The 22879-nt window shown below is 35.6% G+C and overlaps 1 protein-coding gene across 1 annotated transcript in view; it reads left to right on the plus strand.

Annotated features, from left to right (window-relative positions):
* Nucleotides 1-22879, plus strand: part of ctnna1 (catenin (cadherin-associated protein), alpha 1) — a 105304-nt gene that overhangs the window by 73846 nt on the left and 8579 nt on the right. Inside the window, exons 8-16 of the mRNA XM_073067734.1 lie at nt 5909-5989; nt 9547-9699; nt 10156-10248; nt 10782-10938; nt 11519-11719; nt 15025-15176; nt 16785-16895; nt 19445-19626; nt 20460-20565. Of these exons, the coding sequence (XP_072923835.1) occupies nt 5909-5989; nt 9547-9699; nt 10156-10248; nt 10782-10938; nt 11519-11719; nt 15025-15176; nt 16785-16895; nt 19445-19626; nt 20460-20565 (1236 nt within the window). The remainder of the gene's footprint in view (nt 1-5908; nt 5990-9546; nt 9700-10155; nt 10249-10781; nt 10939-11518; nt 11720-15024; nt 15177-16784; nt 16896-19444; nt 19627-20459; nt 20566-22879) is intronic.

Genomic DNA, 22879 nt, shown 5'->3' on the forward strand with positions numbered 1-22879 from the left:
AATATTTTCTTGCAAATTATAATGGTGTCTTTATATATCAGGTGCTGGTATACACCAATATTTGCTTGAATGTGGTATTAACTGGCCACATCAGTCTTTGTGTGGCAATAGTTACTTGAATATTTATTAGCTAAGCCTTATTCTTCATTTAAGTATGTTTTAAAATCTATTGATTTAAAATATCAATAAGTAGCTTCCAGCAGTTACATTTATATTGCTCATGGATTATGAGCTTAGAAATGCAGTGCTAACTACTGAGGGCCTCTGATTTCAGACTACCTTGAAGTCTACCATAATTAGCTCATTTGGCCACTCTATCAATACTGGTTTGATATTGTTCAGATCAAACAGCTAATGAGTTGGAAATACAAGATGTTCTTTGGGTAGAAGCTTGCTGTTTAACAAGACACACATGGATTCTTCAAGACCAACTACAATCTGACATCTGAGGCCCAATGTGCTAAGAGCTATGAATGGGGAATACCTTACCAAAATCAGAGGTGATTAGTGTCTGCTCAACGAAGCACTTTGAACAAATCCTGAGCAGTGGTTCTTTTCTTGATCTGAGCAATCTTGAGTCTATTCCACAGCAAACTATCTAGTGCAACTTATTCTCCATCCTTAACTGACATGAATTTGAAAAGACTATTGGCCAGTGAAGAGCAAAACCCCTAAGGAACAGACAGTATTGCTGCTGAAGTTCTACAACTATATAAAAATTTCAGCCATAAATTCATACTCTTTTCTGTATCTAGGAATGTGGTTATTCATCCACAGACAATGTAATTGTAGCCATCTTCAAAAAAGAAGGAAGATGCAATTGTAGTAACTCTGGAGGAGTTTCTCTTCTATCTGTAGCACATAAATTCATCGTTAGAGTCATCCACCATTACTTTCCCAATAGATGAAGATTGCATGTCAAATTGCAATGTGAATTCTATCCATCTAGAAATACAATCGATACAATTTACACCCTCAATTCTCCCCTGAAAAATGAAGGGTACAGCATTATCACAATGAGTTTGGATAATTGGATACATAGTGTAAAATTTGCAAATTAAAAATGATTATGGAACATCCTTCTCAAACTTGGCTGTTTATGAAAATTAGTCTCCATTTTGCTTCTCCCGCAAAATGGCATGTAAGCTATGATTTTAGGAGACCCAATCAGTGCAGATGAATATCAAGAAAGGCTGCATCATTTACCCCAACACTCTTCTGTCTCTTTCTCACTGTATTGTTGTACTTTACTAAGAAGGCTGTCTCTAGAGAGGGAGGATTGCTTGCTTTTGTTCTTTGGTGGGTTTTAAGGTGATGTGATATGGAGTTAGGCGACAGGGTTATAGAAAGTTTAATGTGCAATTTTCCTTCTGCTACTTGAATTGAATTTGCTTGTGCTGGACCATGAATACTGTTCAACCCACATTGGCTCCCCCCCTCTATAACCAACTTTAATTATTGAGCTGCAGTATGCAGACAGCACTTGCAGATGTAGTTGTTCAGATGACAACATTCAAGCCATCATTTATAATTTGCACCTTGCACTTCTCCAGAGCGAAGGTCATCTACCAAGGGCCCTTGCTATGTAACTATGCAGTGAGGGAAGGGCCATGATGAGGCCTTGAAAGATGCGGACAACAGGGTCTGATAGTTGTTTATGAAGGCAGACTTTGATAGTAATAATTCACAATAGCTGTCCACCTGAGGTATATGGGGTAGAAAAGCCACAGCCTGGCTGCTACAAGAGTGAAGAATAAGGCCTGTAATACAGGACTAAGCACAATGTCTGCAGGGCATTAGTCCTGGTCTCTTTTATGCTTCTAATATGTGGACTATCTAATCAGACAATCCTGTACCTTTGGCAGGGACCACTATTTTTGCAAAATTTTCCCAAATGAATTGGCAGGATGAGTGACCTAACATCAGGTGAGTCTCACCAACACTAACCTTCCAGATAAGACATGATATATTACATTGTGTTCATCATGGCAAGACATAGAAAAAAATTCAATGATGTTCTCAAAACTTTCCTGGAAAATGTAACATTCCCATTGATTTTCAGTGAATACTTGCCCAAAAGTTGCTTAAAATCTATTTGGAATGTCATTGAGAACAAATCCATTAGTTCGGAGTAGAAGAGAGTGCACAGAAGGCTTGATAAAGATCAGAAGTGGCATGCCATCTCCCAAACTACCCATCTGCCTGCCCAAACGAAAATCTCCTACCATACTTGCAGGGTCACAGACCCACATTGGCCTTATCATCTATATCAAAATCCACAGGCTTGGAATAGAAACAAGTTGCTCTTGAACCCAAGGGACTGCTTAAGAAGATGAATACTATTATGCTGAACTTCATTCACAACATTTTCACGTTCTGTGTAACTAGCTCATTGAAGCCCTACTTTGAATATACATGAGTATCCTTTATGTCGTTCCCAGTGGATGCAGTTCGCAATGGGCAACTTTTGTGAGTCATGTTTTTAGTAGTAAGCCAAACTTTTTGTCTTGTGAAGTATCACATTGGCTGAGTTTCATGAATAAAATTCCGCATGCCACCCTCAGCACATGCAAAATCATAAATTCTAATAACCCTCATTGTTTCATGTGGAAAGGTACATGGAAAGATAAACATGGGAGTTATTTTAGAAGTTTTTGTTTGATTATGAATGTTTATTTATGACTTAAAACTATTATTTCCCCCTCCTTTTAACTCCTTCAAGCCTTTTTCAAGCCACTGATTTTTAAGTACAGTTGATTCCAGTTCATTAGGCCATCGAATAATCAGGGCAGCCATTTATTTGGAGCAACTCTTAAAGATTAAAAACTAATGGAGAAAATAACCAGGATTCCCTTTGTTTATTTGGGACAATGCCGCTTAATTTGGGTCATTAGACGTTACACCGTTCTTAGAGCGAACAGTTTTTAAATAGCATCAGTTGTATGTGTTTGTTTTCAAAGAGTAGTGATTTTTATCATTGATAGTTGGTGAGATATGACCAGTAAGATAATTCTGAGCTGTTTTGCTCACTGCAGTTTCAAGCATTCAGACTTAGAAATGCCAGAAACGGCCAGGAGTGAAAATGAAATGATTTCACCACTTCCATAATTTAGAAACTATGAGGAATTTAAAGATATTGACAATTATCTTGAATGTTTCAATGAAAATGAAGATTTGGAGGATGCAATCATTAATATCTTGTATGAAGGCATTTCATTACCTGCATTAGATTTCTGTATTGATTTTGTTCATCACATACACTGGATGAATTCCTCTGTCGATAACTATTAGGAACTAATTCAGTTTTATGGTATTGTAGGACTATTGGTAGTGTTCTAATTTGTTCTGTATTTCATTTAAATACAGGCGTCCCCCGCTTTACGAATGTTCGCTTTATGCCACTTTGCTTTTTACAAAAGACCTACATTATTAACCTGTTTTCACATTCCAAAGAGAATTTTGGCTTTTACGAAAATTTTTCCCATATAAATTAATGGTTCTTCATTTTACATCATTTTGGCTTAAGAAAGGTTTCATAGGAACACTCTACCTTTGTAAAGGGGAGAACACTTGTGCATAATTTGTCAGTTTGTCTTTTTTTTTTACCTTTTTAAACCGTTCCATGAAATTTTGGCCAATAGGGGCAGCTGCTTAATTTGGTCAAAATGTACTGGTCCCGATGTGTTCCAATTAACCCGAATCCTCTGTATTCCTGTATTAAAAGACAAAGTCTATATATTCCAATGCTGCTGCCACTAGGAGGAGCACAAGAATGGCGAAGAAAGCTAATACAAGATTTTCCCTTCTTACATTAGGAGAATTCTTTTCTCTGTAGCATATCTATAACTTGAAACTGTTGACAGGAATTCTATTTCAAATTTCTATTAAACACATAGCTGCTACAATAATACACCATCTACCTCAGTGAATTTCTGTTGTAAATGTGCTTGTTTTCCTTCTGTGAAATTGTATTGTACTAGATAGGTTACAACTAATGAAGTTTTTTATAAACTTTAAATGTGCACCTTAAAAGCCTACTGCACAAAATTGATTGTGTCCATTCATTAATACAGAACAAAGTACATTTTTAAGTACACTACACAATTCTGGACTAAGTAAATTGGAGAGAAAAGGACACTTAATTTCATTGGGGTTTATTATCTTAATCTTGTGTTCATTGTTTTCATTTCTGGTGGATTGATTTCTGAAATAAGGCAAGAATTGCCTGTGTTCTCATGAATAAAAGAATGAGATGTGATTTCAGTGAAATGTGCAAAAATGTTGCTGAAACGGATGAAGGAATGATGTTTACCCAGGCTGGCTGCAGTGTCTAGAACTGTCAGCAATTCATGATTTCACATTCACAGAGTAGGGAAATCCGTTATCCAAGCAGGCTTTGTTAGCCCATTCCGTGAGTATGTTCAAGACAAGAATTGATGTACATTTTTGGACAAATAAAGTAAATTAAAGAATATGGAATTCCTGCAGGAAAATTGCAGTGAGATTTTTAAAAAGCTGTAATCTTAGTAACAGCCAATGCATGCTAAGGGGTCTACAGTTTTTTATTGCTGTTATCTGTATGCACACATCATTGTATAGTAAAGTTTTCAAATGTGTTTTTTCAGTTTCGATTTAGGCACAGTGCCAATCAAGACACTATTAATGCGCATTTGGAATTGTTGGGAGTATGAAATCCCAGCATCTTGTTTCGTGTTGTCATGTCCTTATCCTATCTTTGCTTGAATATACTGTAGTTATACAGTTTATGTCAGAAAACATGTTTCATAATTTGGTGGGGGGGGGAAGCTGGTGTTTTAATTCTGTATTATACAGACTAAATAATGAATTTTTTTAGCATTGTGTGTATTACTTTTGTAAGAATATTTTGATTTGGAACATGACCTTTGGTTGAAAGGCTTCCCCCCACCCCCCCCAGACTGATAGGACTGTACTTTTCTGGCACAAAGTTTCTGGCACAACTTTGCTTTGGCATATTTGGAACTTTATTGAAGCTTTTGCTGTTGATTATAATTTTATATAGTTTATGCTGAATAAATTGTCAATGCTCAAAACTAGTGAGATTTTAAAAACTGGATTTCTCAATTCTAAGTTTTAAACTTGATTACATTTTTAGGTTGAGTAATGAGTACCAATGCAATTTCCTCAAGTTGTGTATTAATATTAGATTATCTGTGGTGCAATTTGTGTTCTGTTTGTACAGATATATTTTTAATGAAACTGAGGCTAGTTTCTGTATGAGAATGGGTTACAATGAAAATATAAGCAGATTTCCAAACAGGCAGGCAAATGCTTTCCTCAGCTGGATAACCTCAGAGTAATTGCATAAATTCAGTAGGCATATTGATTAATGCATGTGTATAAAGCAGTAAGTAATGCTAAGGTGCATAGAAGAAAAAATATTTTGTTCAGTACATTTGTTAATTATAACTATAAAGGTTTGGATACTGTAAGATAAAAGTGCCAGGAAGAGGATGGCTGATCTTTGCTTAGTACATCATAACCACACTAATGAGATTATAGAAGTATTTTTCTGAATGGCTGAATTCTTTGATTATCTAAGGGCATGTTCAGTTGTTATTAAAACTTAATTTATTGCAAGGGTGCAAGTGTGGAGGATGAAGTTAAAGGCTTTCCATTGAAATTTATGTAATTTGAAAAAAGATCATCTGCAGTGTTTTATCTAATTTTTTAATGTTTAAAATGTACTATTTTAACTGCATTATTAGTCGTTTAAGAAACCGATTCTGGATTATCCTTTTTCAAAATGTTTACAAGTATAAAAGTACTGATCAGTTACTGCTTGTGATATTTATAGTTGCAAATGCTTTCTCTCAAGCAGGTACTTCTTCCAATGAATTTACTGCATTAAACTTCATTTTCATTGCAGGCTGGTCGAAAAGAAAGGGGTGATGCACTCAATGCTGCAATTGACAAAATGACCAAAAAGACAAGGGACTTGCGTAGACAGGTATGGTATATTTGGGAAGTAGCCATTAAGAAGGATTTTCTTAACATTCAAATAGGTATAACATAGTTCTTTTTCAAATAAAGCCTTAAAAGTAAGCCCATTCCACACAAAGTGAATCTAGCTGAAGTTCCGTTAATTTAATTTGCAGTAGCATGACTAATCAATGTTAAACTGATCACCTATGGATTCTGTAGTTCCTAAAATCCATTGTGGACATTATAAATGAACTATGTGTCTTAAGTACCCATGGGGCAAGTTTCTATCCCCTTACGGACAATTTTATTGTGGTCAGCTCCTGAATTTGGGCATCCTCATTATCCAATACAAATAGAGGCCTTGTGACCAAGGCAGGGTCCAAATTATTTTGTGTCGGTGCCTAGAATGGGAATGCACTGAAACATTAAAAAAAATCTTAGATAGATCTCAGTTCATTTTTGTACAGATATCAAGTAAAGCTGTTGAAGCTTTCTTTCTTGGGGCCACGATCAAAAGTTGGCAATTGAAAATTTATTTAAAAGCTGGACTTAAAATGTTAAAGACTTCCGAAGTTTCTGTATTTGAATACACTTAAAATTTGTAATTTAGTGAATATCCAAAATAGAAAATAGTTATGTCAGTTTAAATGTCTTGCTTATGTATTATAGTTTTTAATTTAAGGTCTTAAAAATACAGGCTGTCCCCAGGTAATGAACATGCATAAATCAATTTTGTCCATAAGTCAGAATACAGAAAAACAGTCAGTTAATATGGTAAATATACTTCTAAAGTATTGTTGTGGATAGCATCAAAAGCACAAGACTTAGACTGAATATATGTCTGTATTTTGAACATTTGAATTTAATATTATGAGAGCTAATTTATATGTAGGAAGGTCTGTAAGTTGGGCATTCTTAACCTGGAAACTGCCTCTAAATATGAAATTCAGTATGTATTTATTTACTGAAATAGATCGCAGAATAGGCCTTTCAGCCTTTAAACTCTACTTTAACCCGAGTTTAATCATAGGACAATTTACATTGACTAATTAACTTACTAACCAGTACATCTTTGGACTATGGGAGGAAACTGGAGCACCCGGATTCCAAAGGGAGGACAGACAGGTGACGTCAGAATTGAACTCCAAACTCTGAAGTCCCGAACTGTTATAGCATCTTGCTAACTGCTATGCCACCATAGCACCCCAAACTATTTGTCATCTTGCTTTTCTTGCCATTATTTTTTGAAATCTGGAATGATAGTGATTTTTTCTTGAAAAAAAGTTTCTAAATTGTTATTTCATACAAAAAACAATACTTCAATTAATAGTAGACAAAAAAAAGACTATCAATAATTGCATGCCCTAAGTGATGCCCCTTATGGATGTTCCTTTAATAACTTCTATTATATAATTCTGAATTTTAGCTCTATTATAGAGTAATAGGCTTTCATTACTTGTCATTTCAATATCTTGTTAATTGAATTGAAAATATAGCCTGCCTGTTAAATAAGTAGTGGCGGAACCTCAGATCTTACAAATATTAAATTATTAAGTTAATAGAGCATTTTGTTTGTTTCGAAGAACTTCATTTTATTTTTTGCTAGAACTTGATGCTCACCAATATTGGAAAAAGAATGACACAGTCTGAGTAAAAATGCCTTATTATTTTTTAAAATGTTCTTTATGTCCTCAATAAAAGTTTAGTCTCTCAGCTGTGTGGTTGACTTGAGTCTTCTATAGGGATCTAGCAAAATATTCAGTAGTATCAAAACCAGCATGTTAAAGTGAGTTTTAATAAAACAAATTTCTTAGGTAGCATGAAGCTGGATGCAGCCAAGTTGTTCCCAAGTCATTTGTCCCTGAAAAGCCCAATAAACTAATCTCACTCGGGCGAATTAAACAACAGGCCAGGCGGGGTATCCTACTGATAGAATCATACATTTAGATCGCTTTGTAGTCCAATTTTCATTACGTTTTATGTGTACCTCTTGGGAGAACCCTACTAATCCACTTAATATATCATTTAAAACTTGTCAGAAATGCATCTTTTACTATTTCTTCATTCTTAAATCTTCCATTTCGTGATTTCACATCCTTGACTGTGCTTTGACTTCTATCATAAGAACATAAGAAATAGGAACAAGAGTAGGCCATCCAGCCCATCGAGCCTGCCCCGCCATTCAGTAAGATCATGGCTGATCTGTCCGTAAACTCAGCTCCATCTGCGTGCCTTTTCTCCATAACCTTTAATTCCCTTACTAGTAAAAACCTATCTAACTGTTTCTTAAATATATTTAGTGAAGAAGCCTCAACTGCTTCCCTGGGCAGAGAATTCTGCAGATTCACCACTCTCTGGGGGGAAAACAGTTTCTCCTCATCTCTGTCCTAAATCTTCTCCCCTGAATCTTGAGGCAATGTCCCCCATTTCTAGTCTCACCTACCAATAGAAACAATTTTCCGGCTTCTATCTTATCTATCAAGTACCTATAAAAGATACTGTTGTGTGACTTTTTTTTGCTGTTACCTTTTGTTCATTTTTGTAAAGCTTATAACTCACATTTTTGCTACGTTCCTTTCCAGCCATGAGTTTTGTTTTATTTGTCTCTTGACCTTGGTCCTTTATCTGTTTGCCAATTCTCAAGGAATTAGTATGCATGTAATTTAAGAACTTATTGCTGATATTGGCATTTTTTTGAAATATTATTTCTACAAATAAATCCTGAGATCTTTTTATACTGTTTATAATATCCATCTGATATGTTAACTGTATTTCTTATATTCTTCCAGTTCCCTGACTATATCTGTTACACCATATTTTATACAGTATACTGCAATTTCCAATTTAAATGATGTTTCCATATAGATCCACATTAAGCACATTTGGCTTGTATTCAGGATCAACCACATAGTGTACAATTGCTATTTTAAAAATTAGAAGTAACTGCTATAAAGCCAAGTAAACTTGTTGATTTTAGTGGGGGGGAAATCAGATGTGTTTGCTTAGTCTTCCATGTCACTACAGTGATTATTTTCCTTGATTGTTGCTGATGTGTACTGCGGAAGGTCTGTGAGTATAGTGAGTTTGCTTTTTGTTTTCCACTGAATTGTGGCAGGAAGTCATTGAATTCTTACTAACTTAGGATACATAATAGATGCTCTGTGACAGGAATAAAGGCCATCTTAACTGGATTAAATTTCTGGCCAAAACTGATGAGGAAATTTTGCTGATCGTCTATGATCATAGAGAGCATCTTTTTAACACTGCTCGAAAAAGGCTCAAGCAGTAAAACATTGGGAGCTGAGGAAGCTGATACTGGGAAACTATTCTGGCACACATTGCATTTTTTATAATTCTTTGCAAGGAAGAAACAAAATTAAACAAGTAACTCTTTATCGACATATCGACATGTTGACGGCTGGAAAGTATAAATGCAATATCCAATCTGCTTATAAATATAAGGATTTAACTGCACAAACCTGATATATCTTTAGTTAATTAAACTTGAATGCAATGCATGCTTACTTAAAAGGCAAGTACTGCTGCCGTATTTGCATTGTTTGATTTCAATTATTTTAACAGCTTAGGAAAGCTGTCATGGATCATGTATCAGACTCTTTCTTGGAGACCAATGTACCTCTTCTAGTTTTGATTGAAGCAGCCAAGAATGGCAATGAGAAAGAAGTGAAAGAATATGCTCAAGTATTCCGTGACCACGCCAGCAAACTAGTTGAGGTAAGTGCAGTTTTCATCATTGCTTAATCAAGCATAACAACATTCTGATTGCTAATATTTCGGTGTTCCATTATTCTATGTAAATAACACCTATCTGGTGGGTTGAGGGAGGCAAGAAATGTTGCCCTTTTTAAACAGAGTTACTTGACTATGTTTCCTTATCAATGAAATATCAGAACTGGATCATCTTGCCTTAGTAAAGCTCAGTGACCGTAAGCATCTATTTCCTTCTCCATGTGTCGGAACTGACAAGTATCTTCAACATTGCTGATTTAATTTTACATTCCCAGAAGCCACTGTTTATTACTTTTGCTGGGCCAGGTTCAGGATTCTGTTCACCAAATCTTGATTTTTCAATTAAGATTTGCCTCATCTTAGCAGAGAGTGAATAACTAGACTGGGACTTGATGCTTGTTTCTGAGGCCATGAAATAATATTAATATTTTTTAATTATAGGTTGCCAACCTTGCATGCTCTATTTCCAACAATGAAGAAGGTGTGAAACTAGTTCGGATGGCAGCTACTCAGCTTGAAGGCCTTTGCCCGCAGGTTTGGCAAAATACTTTACTCATTCTAAAATGTAATCAGAATTGTTTTTCTTTGTTTCTAAAGTGTTTTACCTTTGAAATTAAATTCTACAATTTGCTGGAGGAATTGAATCTGTCATGCAACATCTGTGTGAGGAAAGAAATTGTCGACTTTTGGGGTTGAAACCCTGTTTCCGGTATCTGCAGTCTCTTAAGTTTCTATAATAAATTCTACTTTTTCTTTAAAATAATCTACTTTAAAGAAAGCTTTTAATAATTTAGCAGCTCTGAACGTTGTCTTATCATTATTTAATTTTCAATCATAGTCACTGTTGACACATTTCAGCAACTGGCAAGTAACATTGTCAGTGGCTTGTTAACTCGTCACTGCTAAATCATTAATGTTGGTTTTGAAGTTTACGTAAGTAACATCTTCAAGATTTTTGTAAGATATGAGCTTGCAAATAAATGACTATTATCAATGCAGGCAACTTAATGTTTTAAACTAATGCATTTGTACAAGTAATGCTAATTAGTTTGTTTTGCTCTTTTTAGGTTATAAATGCTGCCCTTGCTCTGGCAGCTAAACCTCAGAGTAAGGTAGCCCAGGACAATATGGATCTCTTCAAAGAATTATGGGAGAAACAAGTGCGTGTGCTGACAGATGCTGTGGATGATATTACTTCCATTGATGACTTCTTGTGTGTTTCAGGTATTTCTAGCAGTGCTTTTTTAGAATACCTGTTATAACTGACTGAAAAAAGGATAAACAATTATTCACTACTTAAAACAAATGGGTGTGCATTAAACATGTTTGTATTTTACTTCAATTAAGTTGGATGCACCAGGTATATTTTAGAGATGTAATCAGGGTTAAAGTATATCCCATAGACTAAAAACAAGTTGTCATTATTGTGTTTGTTTTGTATTAATTCTTTATATTTCAAATTCTTAGTCATTGTAATGACATAGCAACAAAAATGAAAATGTTCAAGACTCCCATCATGTTTGATTACTACAAAATATTCTAACAGACAGATGAAGCTCTATAAAAGGAAATCTTCAATGAAATATTTCTGTAATATTCTAGCAAGTCGTGCATTCTGAAGGATTGAACTTGAGTGCACTATTATATATTCCAACTTATGAGCCTGAATTTGGGGGGTTAAAAACAACATTGGTTAGAGGGTGAATTGAATTGAGTCCTGTATTAAAAGAAAACTAATTTGAAAAGAACTGAATTTATTTTGAGACACTTTTCTATTAATTCAAATATGCTTTCCTTTAAACAGAGAATCATATCCTCGAAGATGTAAATAAATGTGTTATCGCACTCCAAGAGAAGGATGTAGATGGGCTGGACCGTACAGCTGGTGCAATTCGAGGACGGGCTGCAAGAGTTGTACATGTTGTCACTTCAGAGATGGATAACTATGAACCTGGAGTCTACACTGAAAAAGTTCTGGAAGCAACCAAGATGTTGTCTAATACTGGTAATCTATTGTGGCTATTCATTCCCTATACAAGTATAGCTTCACCTAATATCATATTGAATTTTTTAAAGTGCCAAGTATTCACGCCTCTTTCTCTCACATCACATATCACAACAGGCCATGTAGCACTACATCATTTTGCTTCTCTCAAGACTGCTGGCCAAGTTGTCATAGAAATTTAGGAAACATATCAATTGAGATTGAGCATTGGTACAAATGGGGCAAATTGCTGTAGTTTGCATCTCCAGATATAGTGTTTTGTGTCAGATCTTGTTATGCAAACTCTCTCTGCATGCTGTAGAATACTACCTAGATCAGTGTATCACATGTTTTTAGGGGAATGGGGGCAATTTATTAGGACTTTAGTCACTGATCTCTGGATATACAGTTGCAAGAAAAAGTGTGAACCCTTTGCAGTTACCTGGTTTTTTGCATTAATTACTCAAAATGTGGTCTGATCTTCGTCTAAGTCACAACAATAGACAAACGCTATCTGCCTAACCTAATAGCACACAAGCAATTGTACTTTTAATATCTTTATTGACCACATTGTTTAATCATTCAGTGTCCAGGCTGGAAAAAGTATGTGAACCCTTGTATTTCATAACTGGTAGGACCTCCTTTAGCAGCAATAACCTCCACCAAATGTTCCTATAGCTGCTGATCAGACTTGTACAACAACGAGGAGGAATTTTAGACCATTCCTCCATACAAAACTGTTTCAGTTCATCAATATTTCTGGGATACCTTGCATGAACAGCCCTCTTCAGGTCATGCCACAGCATTTCAATTGGGTTAAATCTAGACTCTGACTTGGCCATTCCAAAACATGAATTTTCTTATTTTTAAACCATTATGTTGTTGATTTACACTTATGTTTCAGAACATTGTCCTGTTGCATCATCTAACTTATATTAAGTTTCAGATACCCTGACATTCTCTTGTAAAATGTCTTGATACAATTTTGTGTTCATTGTTCCCTCAGTGATAGTGAGCTGTCCAGGTCCTGAGGCAGCAAAGCAGCCCCAAAACATGAAGCTCATGCCATCATGCTTCATAGTTTGGCTAGGTTTAGGAGTTGGTGTGCAGTGCCCTTTGTCCTCCAAACATAGCGGTGTGCATTTCTGCCAAAAGGTTCAACTTTTGTCTCATCTGTCCACAGAACATTGTCCCAGAAATGTTTGGAGAACAGTGGTTTCCTCCGTGGTGTCCTTCCATGAATACTATTCTTGTTCAGTGTTTTTCTTATAATGGACAAATGAACAGAGACTTAAGCAAGTTCTGGAGATCTCTGCAAGTCTTTTGCTGTTATCCTTTGTTTCTTTTTCACCTCCTTCAGCATTGCATGTTGTGCTCTTGGTGTGACCTTTACAGAATGCCCACTCCTCCAGCAAGTAGCACAGTACTGAATTTACTTCATATGTAGGCAGTTCCTCTTTCTGTGGACTGATGAGCACTCAGGTCTTTAGAAATGCTTTTGTAGCCTTTTCCAGCTTCGTGCATCTCTACAATTCTTATTCTAAGGTCGTCTGAAAGTTGTTTTGATCAAAACATGGTGCACATACAAGATCTTTCTTGAGAAGAGCAGGCTCTGTAAGTAACCTGACATTATGTGCCTTTTTTATAGGGCAGGGCACCTCTACAACCCACACCTCCAAAGTCATCTCATTGATTGGAACACCCAACTCCAAAAAGCTTTTGTAGAAAGCATTACCCCAGAGGTTCACACACTTTTTTTGAACTTAGACTGTGATTATTTAAATGGTGTATTCAGTATTGACGAGAAGAAGTACAGTTGTTTGCATGTCATTAGTTTAGGCAGGTTGTGTGTGTCTATTATTGTGACTTAGATGAAGATCAGACCCCATTTTATGAGTAATTAATGCAGAAAACCAGGTAATTGCAAAAGGTTTGTGAACTTTTTCTTTCATCTGTAAATTACATTACCAACAAATTCCTATAGTTTCAGCTTTCAAGATCAGTGGCATACAGGGCAACTCTTGTAATATCTTTTTGTCTGAAATGTGCCATTGAAATCCATTGTACAGTCCATGAACCTGGAATATTAGGGACCTAATCCAAATAAATGACAGCTTACTAGCAAATTTCCTTGTAAGTGCAGAAACAGAAGATTTACTGCCTCGTCCATAAATTGGAATTCCTTTAGCAACCATTGCTTCTTCAACAGCAAGAAGAATGATAGTCTAGACGGTGTTACTGGAACATTGCCCAGAATTCTGGATCATTGATCCAGGAAACTGGTTCCAGTCCGCTTTGGTTGCTGTGGAAGTTTAAGTTCAAATAAAAAAAAGTCTGGAAATAAAGCTAATCTCTGTTACAAGAATTGTTAGTCTACTAGATTAAATCTGATAGTTTTTATTACACTAATGTGTCTCAGGGAAAGAACTCTACCTTTTGTCTAGTCTTCCTGACCACAAACCCTCCAGTATGGTCTTATATTACTTGGAGTTTAGAAGAATCCGCCCAAATAGCATAGTGACATGATTTAAACGTCTAATGTCTTATAGGACCTTGACAGAATAAATGTTGAATTGCTTTTACTCGTTGGGAAATCATAAACAAGGAGACATTACTAGAAAATAGGGGTCAATCATTTAAAACTGAGGTGCTCAGAAATTTCTTCTCTTGGAAAATAGTGAATGTATGGAATTCTCTACCTTGAGGGTGGTGGGGTTACATTTAGGGTGAATATAGATGGATGTTTGAAATATTAAGGCATTGAGGGCTAAAGAGCACAGAAAAGTAGTTGAAACTATCATAGATGAACTGTGACCATCTTTATTGGTGAAGCAGCTTTGAGGAATCTGATGGCATTTTTGTGTGTTCTTATAATTAAAAAAACCCGCTAAAACCATGCAACGCAATATTGCTGTACTTGAGGCTAATTGAGGACCATGAAAGAGCTTTTCTTTCAAATGTCCTCTGGTAATTGGTAAATTTACCTTTGTTATTTTGTGCACCTAGTTCATGTGATGAAGTGGAGTGTTTCCTGTGGCTGCTGTTGACAACCTTGCATTTATAATAATTTGAAGAATCCTACTCTGTAGAATGAAAACAAGAAAGGAATTTAAATAATGGAGCATGTCCTGTTTGACAATAGCTAATTGCTGACAGTTCTTCTAAAAACTATCATTAATTAGTGGAAGCAAATGGTAATCAATATTTTTCTAAGGTGGCTCAGTAACTCTGAACGTAGTATATGCTTGGATAAAAACAAAAATAAATTTAGTGTGTATATAACTAGTGTATGAAATTAATGCAGTTCATCTATTTTCCATATCCAGTTATGCCACGATTTACAGAGCAAGTGGAAGCTGCTGTGGAAGCACTTAGTGCCAATTCTGCTCAGCAGGTAGATGAGAATGAGTTCATTGATGCTTCACGCCTGGTCTATGATGGTATTCGTGATATAAGAAAAGCTGTATTGATGATCAGAGTGAGTATATTTTGCCATTCAGATCATGGGCAACTTTGTTAAATTTATTTTATTTTAATGAAATGTAATTGGTTAGCAATTCAAGGCTACCGCAAAAGTTATTACTTGAAAAACTGTTAGTTGTTGTTTTCAACGACCATAGTGGCTGAGGTTGTTAAAGAGCAACAACTATATCTACAACATTCCTGGCCTTTTTGAGTCTTGGCCAATATTGGTAATCCTGCTGGTTATACATTACTGTTACTGTTAGGCACCTCTGTTTTCATGTGGGCTAAAGGGCCATTTCTGTCCTTTATCATTTTATAATTCTAAAATACATCTAATTGAGTGTTATTAATTTATTTCAAAATTAGCTCTATAAAAATCAATTTGTCAATTAATCTGGGTTTTTCCAAATAATTTTTATTTTTGTATGTTAAACCATAATTTATTTTCTCAAACCAGCAAATGATGTTTGTCGGTACCAATTGGAGCTTTCGCCCTTATCAGCAGAGTACGGTCAGCCAAAATAAACGAACCTATTTTGCCAAGATTGCCAGTATATAATTGCAATAGAGCTATTGGGCATATGAATTGTTGTACTGGGTTATAATTACGACAGAGGTGAAGTGGTTAGCTGACTCAGGTTAGAGTAGCTGAAGTGTTCAATGGGCCAATAAATATAATTCGTGGAACTAATATGTTTTAATATTTTTGCTGCCAAATTACCCCTTCTGCAGCAAAATTGTAATATACAACAAGATGTAATCATGTACAGGACTCGTGCTTAAAATTAATATGCCACCCTTAATTACAAATTAGAATGACATTTCATAGTCACTAATTAATCAATAATGATGAGAGAAAGGCAGTACAGGATTCCTGTTTCAAGTGAAATTGATTAAGATAAAACTACGTCTGCTTAGAAGTGAGTTGGTTTCTGTATTCAGTGTTATCAATGTGTCAATATTTATAAAAATACTTAAAAATACAGTTATAATTGAGTGTTGTTCGATTAATGCAGTTGAAAATGTATTTACCACACAATATGAGGATCTCTAACTACTGTTTGTAGTTCCCTTTTATTTAAAATAAAGAAAAATAAACTTTTCAGGTTTAAGGTACAATAATAAATTTCCTTATTCTGAAAATCTTTCAAAATCATTTGTTCATGTCCTTGAGTTTACAAAATTTGGTTTGACCTGCACAAGCTTCTGGATAATGAGTCCAATTAGTGATTAATTCATTTTGGAGAATGGCTTACATAAAGTAAGGTTTTGGACAATAGTCTTCTGTATACCAATGATTTGAGTCCAGCAGTTTGGATACCATATTAAGAATAGGCAATCTAATGTCTTTCATTTGTTTACCTGTCATCTACAAATTATAAAATTAGTGAATACATAATTACACTTACAAAGAACCTACTATAGGTATTAAATAGTAGCAGATATTCTTGAGCTTGTGACCATCTTTAATATTGAAAAGTTCCATTGCAGTACAATATCGCAACTTTAAAATTTTCAAATAAACGTCAATTTAGATATCAAAACAGCAATCATATTCTGTTTTCCCAATGTCGGTGTATTAATACAGCTTTTACTGCCCCTCCTCCTCCCCACCCATCAGACACCTGAAGAACTGGATGACTCAGACTTTGAAACTGAAGACTTTGATGTTCAAAGCAGAACTAGTGTTCAGACACAGGAAGACCAGCTTATTAATGGCCAAAGTGCAAGGGTAAGATGTGTCTATTAACTCTAGTTGCTTAATAGGATGTGTATTGTCCAATCTCTTTGTTTTTAAATACCAAAGCCTTGGCGATTGAGTATTACACACTTTCTGGGGAAACAACTGACAGCTGTGAGCCTGAAATTGGTAAATAAAGTTGCTGCAGAACTAATTATGGACAAAATCAACAAATCATGTTGTACAGTGTTGAGTAGTAATTTCATAATTTTATTGCAGTAGGATCTTTTATTATAAGATATTTTATTTGAACTGTTTTTGGGAAAGAGTTGCTTGTATGATTTTGCTTAAAATAGCTGTGCAAAGTATAAGACCAGAGAATATTGTCCTCTATCAACGTAGATGACAGCTGTTAGGATCTGAAGAATGAGTTAGGGCAGTTTCAGTACAGTTCCCAATGGACAGTTCCACAGTGCTCAGCTGCTCTGATTTTTTTTGGCACTGTTTATCACTTGGAAAATGGGTGTTTTGAAGTCAATGGGAAAGGGAAGTGAAAATGTTATGCGCTGTATTTCTGAAGCTGGGATTAAGGCATCTTCTCCAAATAAGGGAAGCACTGTAGAGCATCAGCAAAACCAATGTTTTGTAGTACAGAGCTGATCTGAAAAGTAGTTCTGTTCATTTGTGGATTTCCTGTGTGTACTGTTTATTGTGTTGCCTTTACAAATAAAGCTTAACGTGTTCAATTTTTACATCAGTATTTCACAGCAGTTATCTGCAGAAACCTTACTGATTTGGTGAAATTAAAGTGTCAATAAAAAACTGCATATGGCAATACTCTATATGAATTTGCAAGGACATGTACTTGCATGTTCAGCAACAGGAAGAATTCAGGCTCACAACTTTTAGGACTTGCAAAATCGAGCTACTTTCAAATGCTATTGGAAGCCAAACAAAATATTTAGTTTTTATTTGCTGCTGTGTTTAGCAGCAAGTAAGCTAGAAAGCCAGTCAGTATTAGCAGGATCATAGATTGCCTGAATATGCAGAGATAATCATGGCTCTGTGTACTACATCCAGATTGAAGTACATAAGCTTAAGAAAGGGGAAGGTGAGCTAGCTAGAATGTTTTACCCATAGCAGGTGTATCAAAAACAAGAGGGTGTACATTTAAAATGAAGGAAGGAACTTTAATAGGGATTCCAGGGTTTTTTTAAAGTGGTGATTATCTGAAATATTCTGCTAGAGGAGGCAACAGAGGCAGAAGAATCTGAAACAATTGCAACAATCAAGCATTTAGACAAATGTAAGGTGTAGAAGAATGTGGCCTTAATACAGGTAAATAGGGTTCGTGTAGATGGGCTAAAATATGGCTGGATGTGGCGGGCCAAAGGGCCTATATCTGTGCTGTACAGCTTTTACTCTCTGAAAAGTGATGTAGAAACTGTATGGTCAAGTTAATATGCAAAAATTGGCTCAAAATTGAATGAGTTAAGCCTTTCCGAAAATCTTTTTTTAATTTGTGAAAGCTATCATGAAATTGAATTCTGAACTAAAATTGTTCAGTCATCACCTTAGAAAAAAACATGAGGTATTGAATAGCCAAGTACAGGTTGATTACCCCTTATCCAAAATTCCAAAATCTGAAAACTTCCGAAATCTAAAATTTTGTTTTGAGTGCTGATGTGACATCACAAATGGAAAATTCCACAAAGGAAAGATTCTAGGTGATGTGCAGATCTCTGCACACAACAGGCAGTTCTGAAAAGTGACCTCATGTGTAATGAACAGAAGTTAATGAAAAATAGAAAAATATTGCATAAAGTGAAAAATGATTATCGCAATCATGTATTAAAAGATTGGATTCATCAGCGTTGGAGTGAACATATGCCACTTAATAGTATGCTGATCATGAAACAAGCAAAGGTCTATCACAAAGAACTGAAAATTGAAGGTAATTGTGAATATTCAGCAGCCTGGTTGCAGAAGTTTAAGAAAAGGCACGGCATTCATTTTAAAAAAAATTTGTCATGATAAAGCATCTGCTGATCACAAAGCAGTAGAGAAATTCATTGAACTTGCCAAGATTGGCACTGATGAAAATCTAACACGCCTAACAGCTGCATCAGTACATTTGTGTGATGAGCAAGTGTAAGACAAAGACTGCTTACTGATAGCACATAAATTAAGTTGGAAATGATGGCGATTCCAAGCTATCCTATTATATATTCCAAAATCGGAAACATTTCCAGCCCAAAGTATTTCAGGTATGTAGTACACAACCTATATATTGTTCAATGCATACACCTACTATCGGTGTGTTGATCTCAATCCTTAAAGTAAAAGTTCCTTTTACATCAGATGTCCACAATATCAGAGCTGTTATTCTATTTTATTTGTTATCTTCTGTGAAGTTTGCAAGTTCTTACTTGCTCTACAGATTAATGGTACTATATAAAATTAAGCAACTGGAGGTTTTCCATTTGAAAAACAAGATTCAGCTGTCAGCCTCATGTCTTTGTTTATTAATTCACATTTGAACAGGTTTTTATTTTATCTTTTTAGGTCTGATCTCTAGCTGTGATTGTTTTGTTTTTCAGGCCATTATGGCACAGCTTCCACAGGAGCAGAAAGCAAAGATTGCTGAGCAGGTAGCCAGCTTTGAGGAGGAGAAAATCAAGCTGGATGCTGAAGTTTCCAAGTGGGATGACAGTGGAAATGATATTATTGTCTTGGCCAAGCAGATGTGCATGATTATGATGGAGATGACAGACTTCACAAGGTGTGCTATTCATTGTAGAATTGTAGCTCATAGTTCAATGTTATAATTTTAGTTGCCAAGTATCTAAGTTCTGAAATTGCCTCCTTAAACCTTTCTGCCTTCCCTTTTGAAACTACTACAGTAAAACTGTTAACCTGGCACTCTTGGAACTTAGTTGTGCCAGAGCTTCAGATTTTCTGAAATAATGGATATTACTCCTAGTAATATCCCTACAGAATCTGAATTTCCCCTTTTTGTATATGTTATACAGTGATATAATGTACTTTCAATTGAACCTAATGAGCTTGAAGGCAGCTTGGATAATGGCAGTAGGAAAACAAGGCTCTTTGAAGTGAGCATAGAAAATGGAGCCACATTGAGTTCAAAAAGTTGTAGAGGAAACAAAGCCACCTGATCCACACATCAAATTGTAAAGATTTCTAAACAATGGGATAACACAGTATCAGAGGACTCTACGTGCCATGTTATCAGTACTATATTTGCATATTTATTTATTTTTTACTTTTTTTTGTATTTGCATGCCTTTTGCACATTGTTTCTCAGTATTTGTACATATGTTTGTAGCTTTTCATTGCTTTATTTTTCTTTGTTCTACTGTGAATGCCTGCAAGAAAATGTATCTCCGGGTGGTATATGGTGACATAAGCGTATTTTGATAATAAGTTTACTTTGAACTTTAAGTTTTATTGTACTTTGGCCAAGCTTTTGTTCCTCAGCTCTACTAGTTCCTTAACTTGGTGTCAAGTTTTGTTGTAAAATACTTGGGGCATTCTGTAAATATAAGTTGTTAATAAGTTGAGTTTAATACTGCTTTTTTTTGTTCTATTTTACAGAGGGAAAGGTCCACTGAAAAATACATCTGATGTAATCAGTGCGGCCAAGAAAATTGCTGAAGCAGGTTCAAGAATGGATAAGCTTGGACGTACTATTGCTGATCATGTGAGCATGCCTTCCTCCCCACCCTGATTGGTTTCTAGCCCTTGCACTCATTCTCTCTCCCCTCCACCTCCAAATACCCCCACCCCCACCCTTGATGGTAGGTGACATTGGTCAATAAAAATTGAGGTGGAATAATCTGGGATGTTATCGGAAGTACTAAGATCTCCATGTAGCACACCTGAGCCTATTTCTTTGCTCAAGGATGGCTGTGAAACATTATGGTATATTGGATTCTTGAATTGGGCCTCTGAATCTGACAGACAATAGGATATCAAAATAGACACATCTTTGTGTTTTAAAGTTTATACACCGAGTTACCAGCAATCTGTTTCATTGACTAATCCATTTAAGTTCTTTTTGCAACAGGAAACTGAAACATAATTAACAATTTAATAGAACTTTTGTCATTTTTAAATGCAGCATTTTAACTACAATACTAGATCTTGTAGAAAATAGAGAATAACATACAGCCAATAAATTATAAATTCTAGTACATAATTGCTGTAATTTTCACTATTGACAATTAAAATGTGTAATTGAATAAATAACATGAGAGCAGGCAGGTGCGGACATCTAAACTTACTCACTGCTTGTTTCACTCAGTATTGTGGTAATACTCATCTGTTTGGTACAAGGTGACTAAAGACCTTTTTATATCAATGGTGTCTTTGCAGATGCCTCAGTTACAGGTTCCTACAGATGTTAAGTCTGAATAAACAGTACTTATAACAAGCAGTAACTTAATCCACTTGATTGACTCAATCCACTTCTGGTTTAACATAATTGAGGTGCTAAAATCTATTAGTTTTAAGACTTGGATTATACTGTGGGATTTCAGTAAATAATGTTTTTAATTTGAAACGTTTAGTTAGAAAAGCTGATCAAGTTAATCATACTGCCTGCAGAATATAACTGGAAAGTTATTCTGTTTGTCTCTTTGCTTTGTATTTTTTTTTCCTGTTAAGATGTACTGGAAAAATTCAATCTTTCTTTCCTTCATAACTTAAAACAGCTTTTCTTTTTCAAAATCTGACATTACCTTTGAAAAATCTCTATTCACCTTTGAGTATTTGAGTCAACATTGATTTATATAGATTTAATTTAAAATGTTAAATTGTTACATGATAAATGATAACTAGTTTTTTGTAATTTTGCATTTAAGGGTATTTTTACTCAGCTCAGTTATGTTTATGATGTATTACCAGAAATATATACAGCCTGAATTGTTCGTGAAAATTTTGGTCCTGAGTTGAGTGAATGGTTACCTAATTGCTTGCAGGTTAATTACCTAGTTAGCTCATATGTATTCATCTTTTAACAGAAAAGCATACAATACTGTGCAAAAGTCTTCGGCACATATACAGTGCCTATAAAAACTATTCTCTTCTCCCCCCCCCCCCCCCCCCGCCCGGAATTTTTCATGTTCTATTGTTTTACAATATTGAATCACAGTGGAGTTAATTTGTCTTCTTGATACTGATCAACAGAAAAAGACTCAACTATGTCAAAGAGAAAACAAATCTCTACCAAGTAATTTAAGTTAATTACCTATAATTTACCAAATAATTGATTGCAAGTATTCACTCCGCCGCCCCCCCCCCCCCTTAATCTGGTTAATAAGGTACACCAAATCATCACTGGTTTCTGATTGGTTTCAGAAGTCACGTAATCTGTTAAATGGAGATCACCTGTGTGCACTCAAGGTGTTTCAATTAATTGTAGTAAAAAATACACCTGATTCTGGGAGGTCCAACTGCTGTGAGTCAGTATTCTGGCAAAAACTAAACCATGAGGACAAAGGAAAACTCCCAAGCAATTCCGCAATAAAGTTATTGTCCATCATCAAGAGCGTGAAAGAATATTGCACAGCTATAAATCTGCCTAGATAGGCTGCCCTCAAACCTGAGTGACCATGCAAGAAGGAGACTAGTGAGGGAGGCCACCAAGAGACCTGTGACAATACTGGAGGAGTTACAAGCTTCAGTGGCTAAGATGGGAAAGGCTATGCATACAACTGTTGCCTTGGGTGCTTCACCAGTCACAGCTTTATGCAAGAGAGGAATATGGGAGACTGAGTCTGCTGGAAGAAAGTTCTATGGTCTGATGAAACCGAAATTGAGCTTTTTTGGTCATCAGACTAAATGCTATGTTTGGCGTAAGCTAAACATCGTGCATCATCAAAGATGACAGCATCCCTACTGTGAGGCATGGTGGTGGCTGCATTATGCTGTGGGGATGCTTCACTGCAGCAGGCCCTGGAAGGCTTGCAGAGGGTAAAATGAATGCAGCAAAATACAGGGGAAATCCTGGTGAA

The sequence above is a fragment of the Hemitrygon akajei genome, chromosome 15 (assembly GCF_048418815.1).
Source record: "Hemitrygon akajei chromosome 15, sHemAka1.3, whole genome shotgun sequence".
NCBI lineage: Eukaryota > Metazoa > Chordata > Chondrichthyes > Myliobatiformes > Dasyatidae > Hemitrygon > Hemitrygon akajei.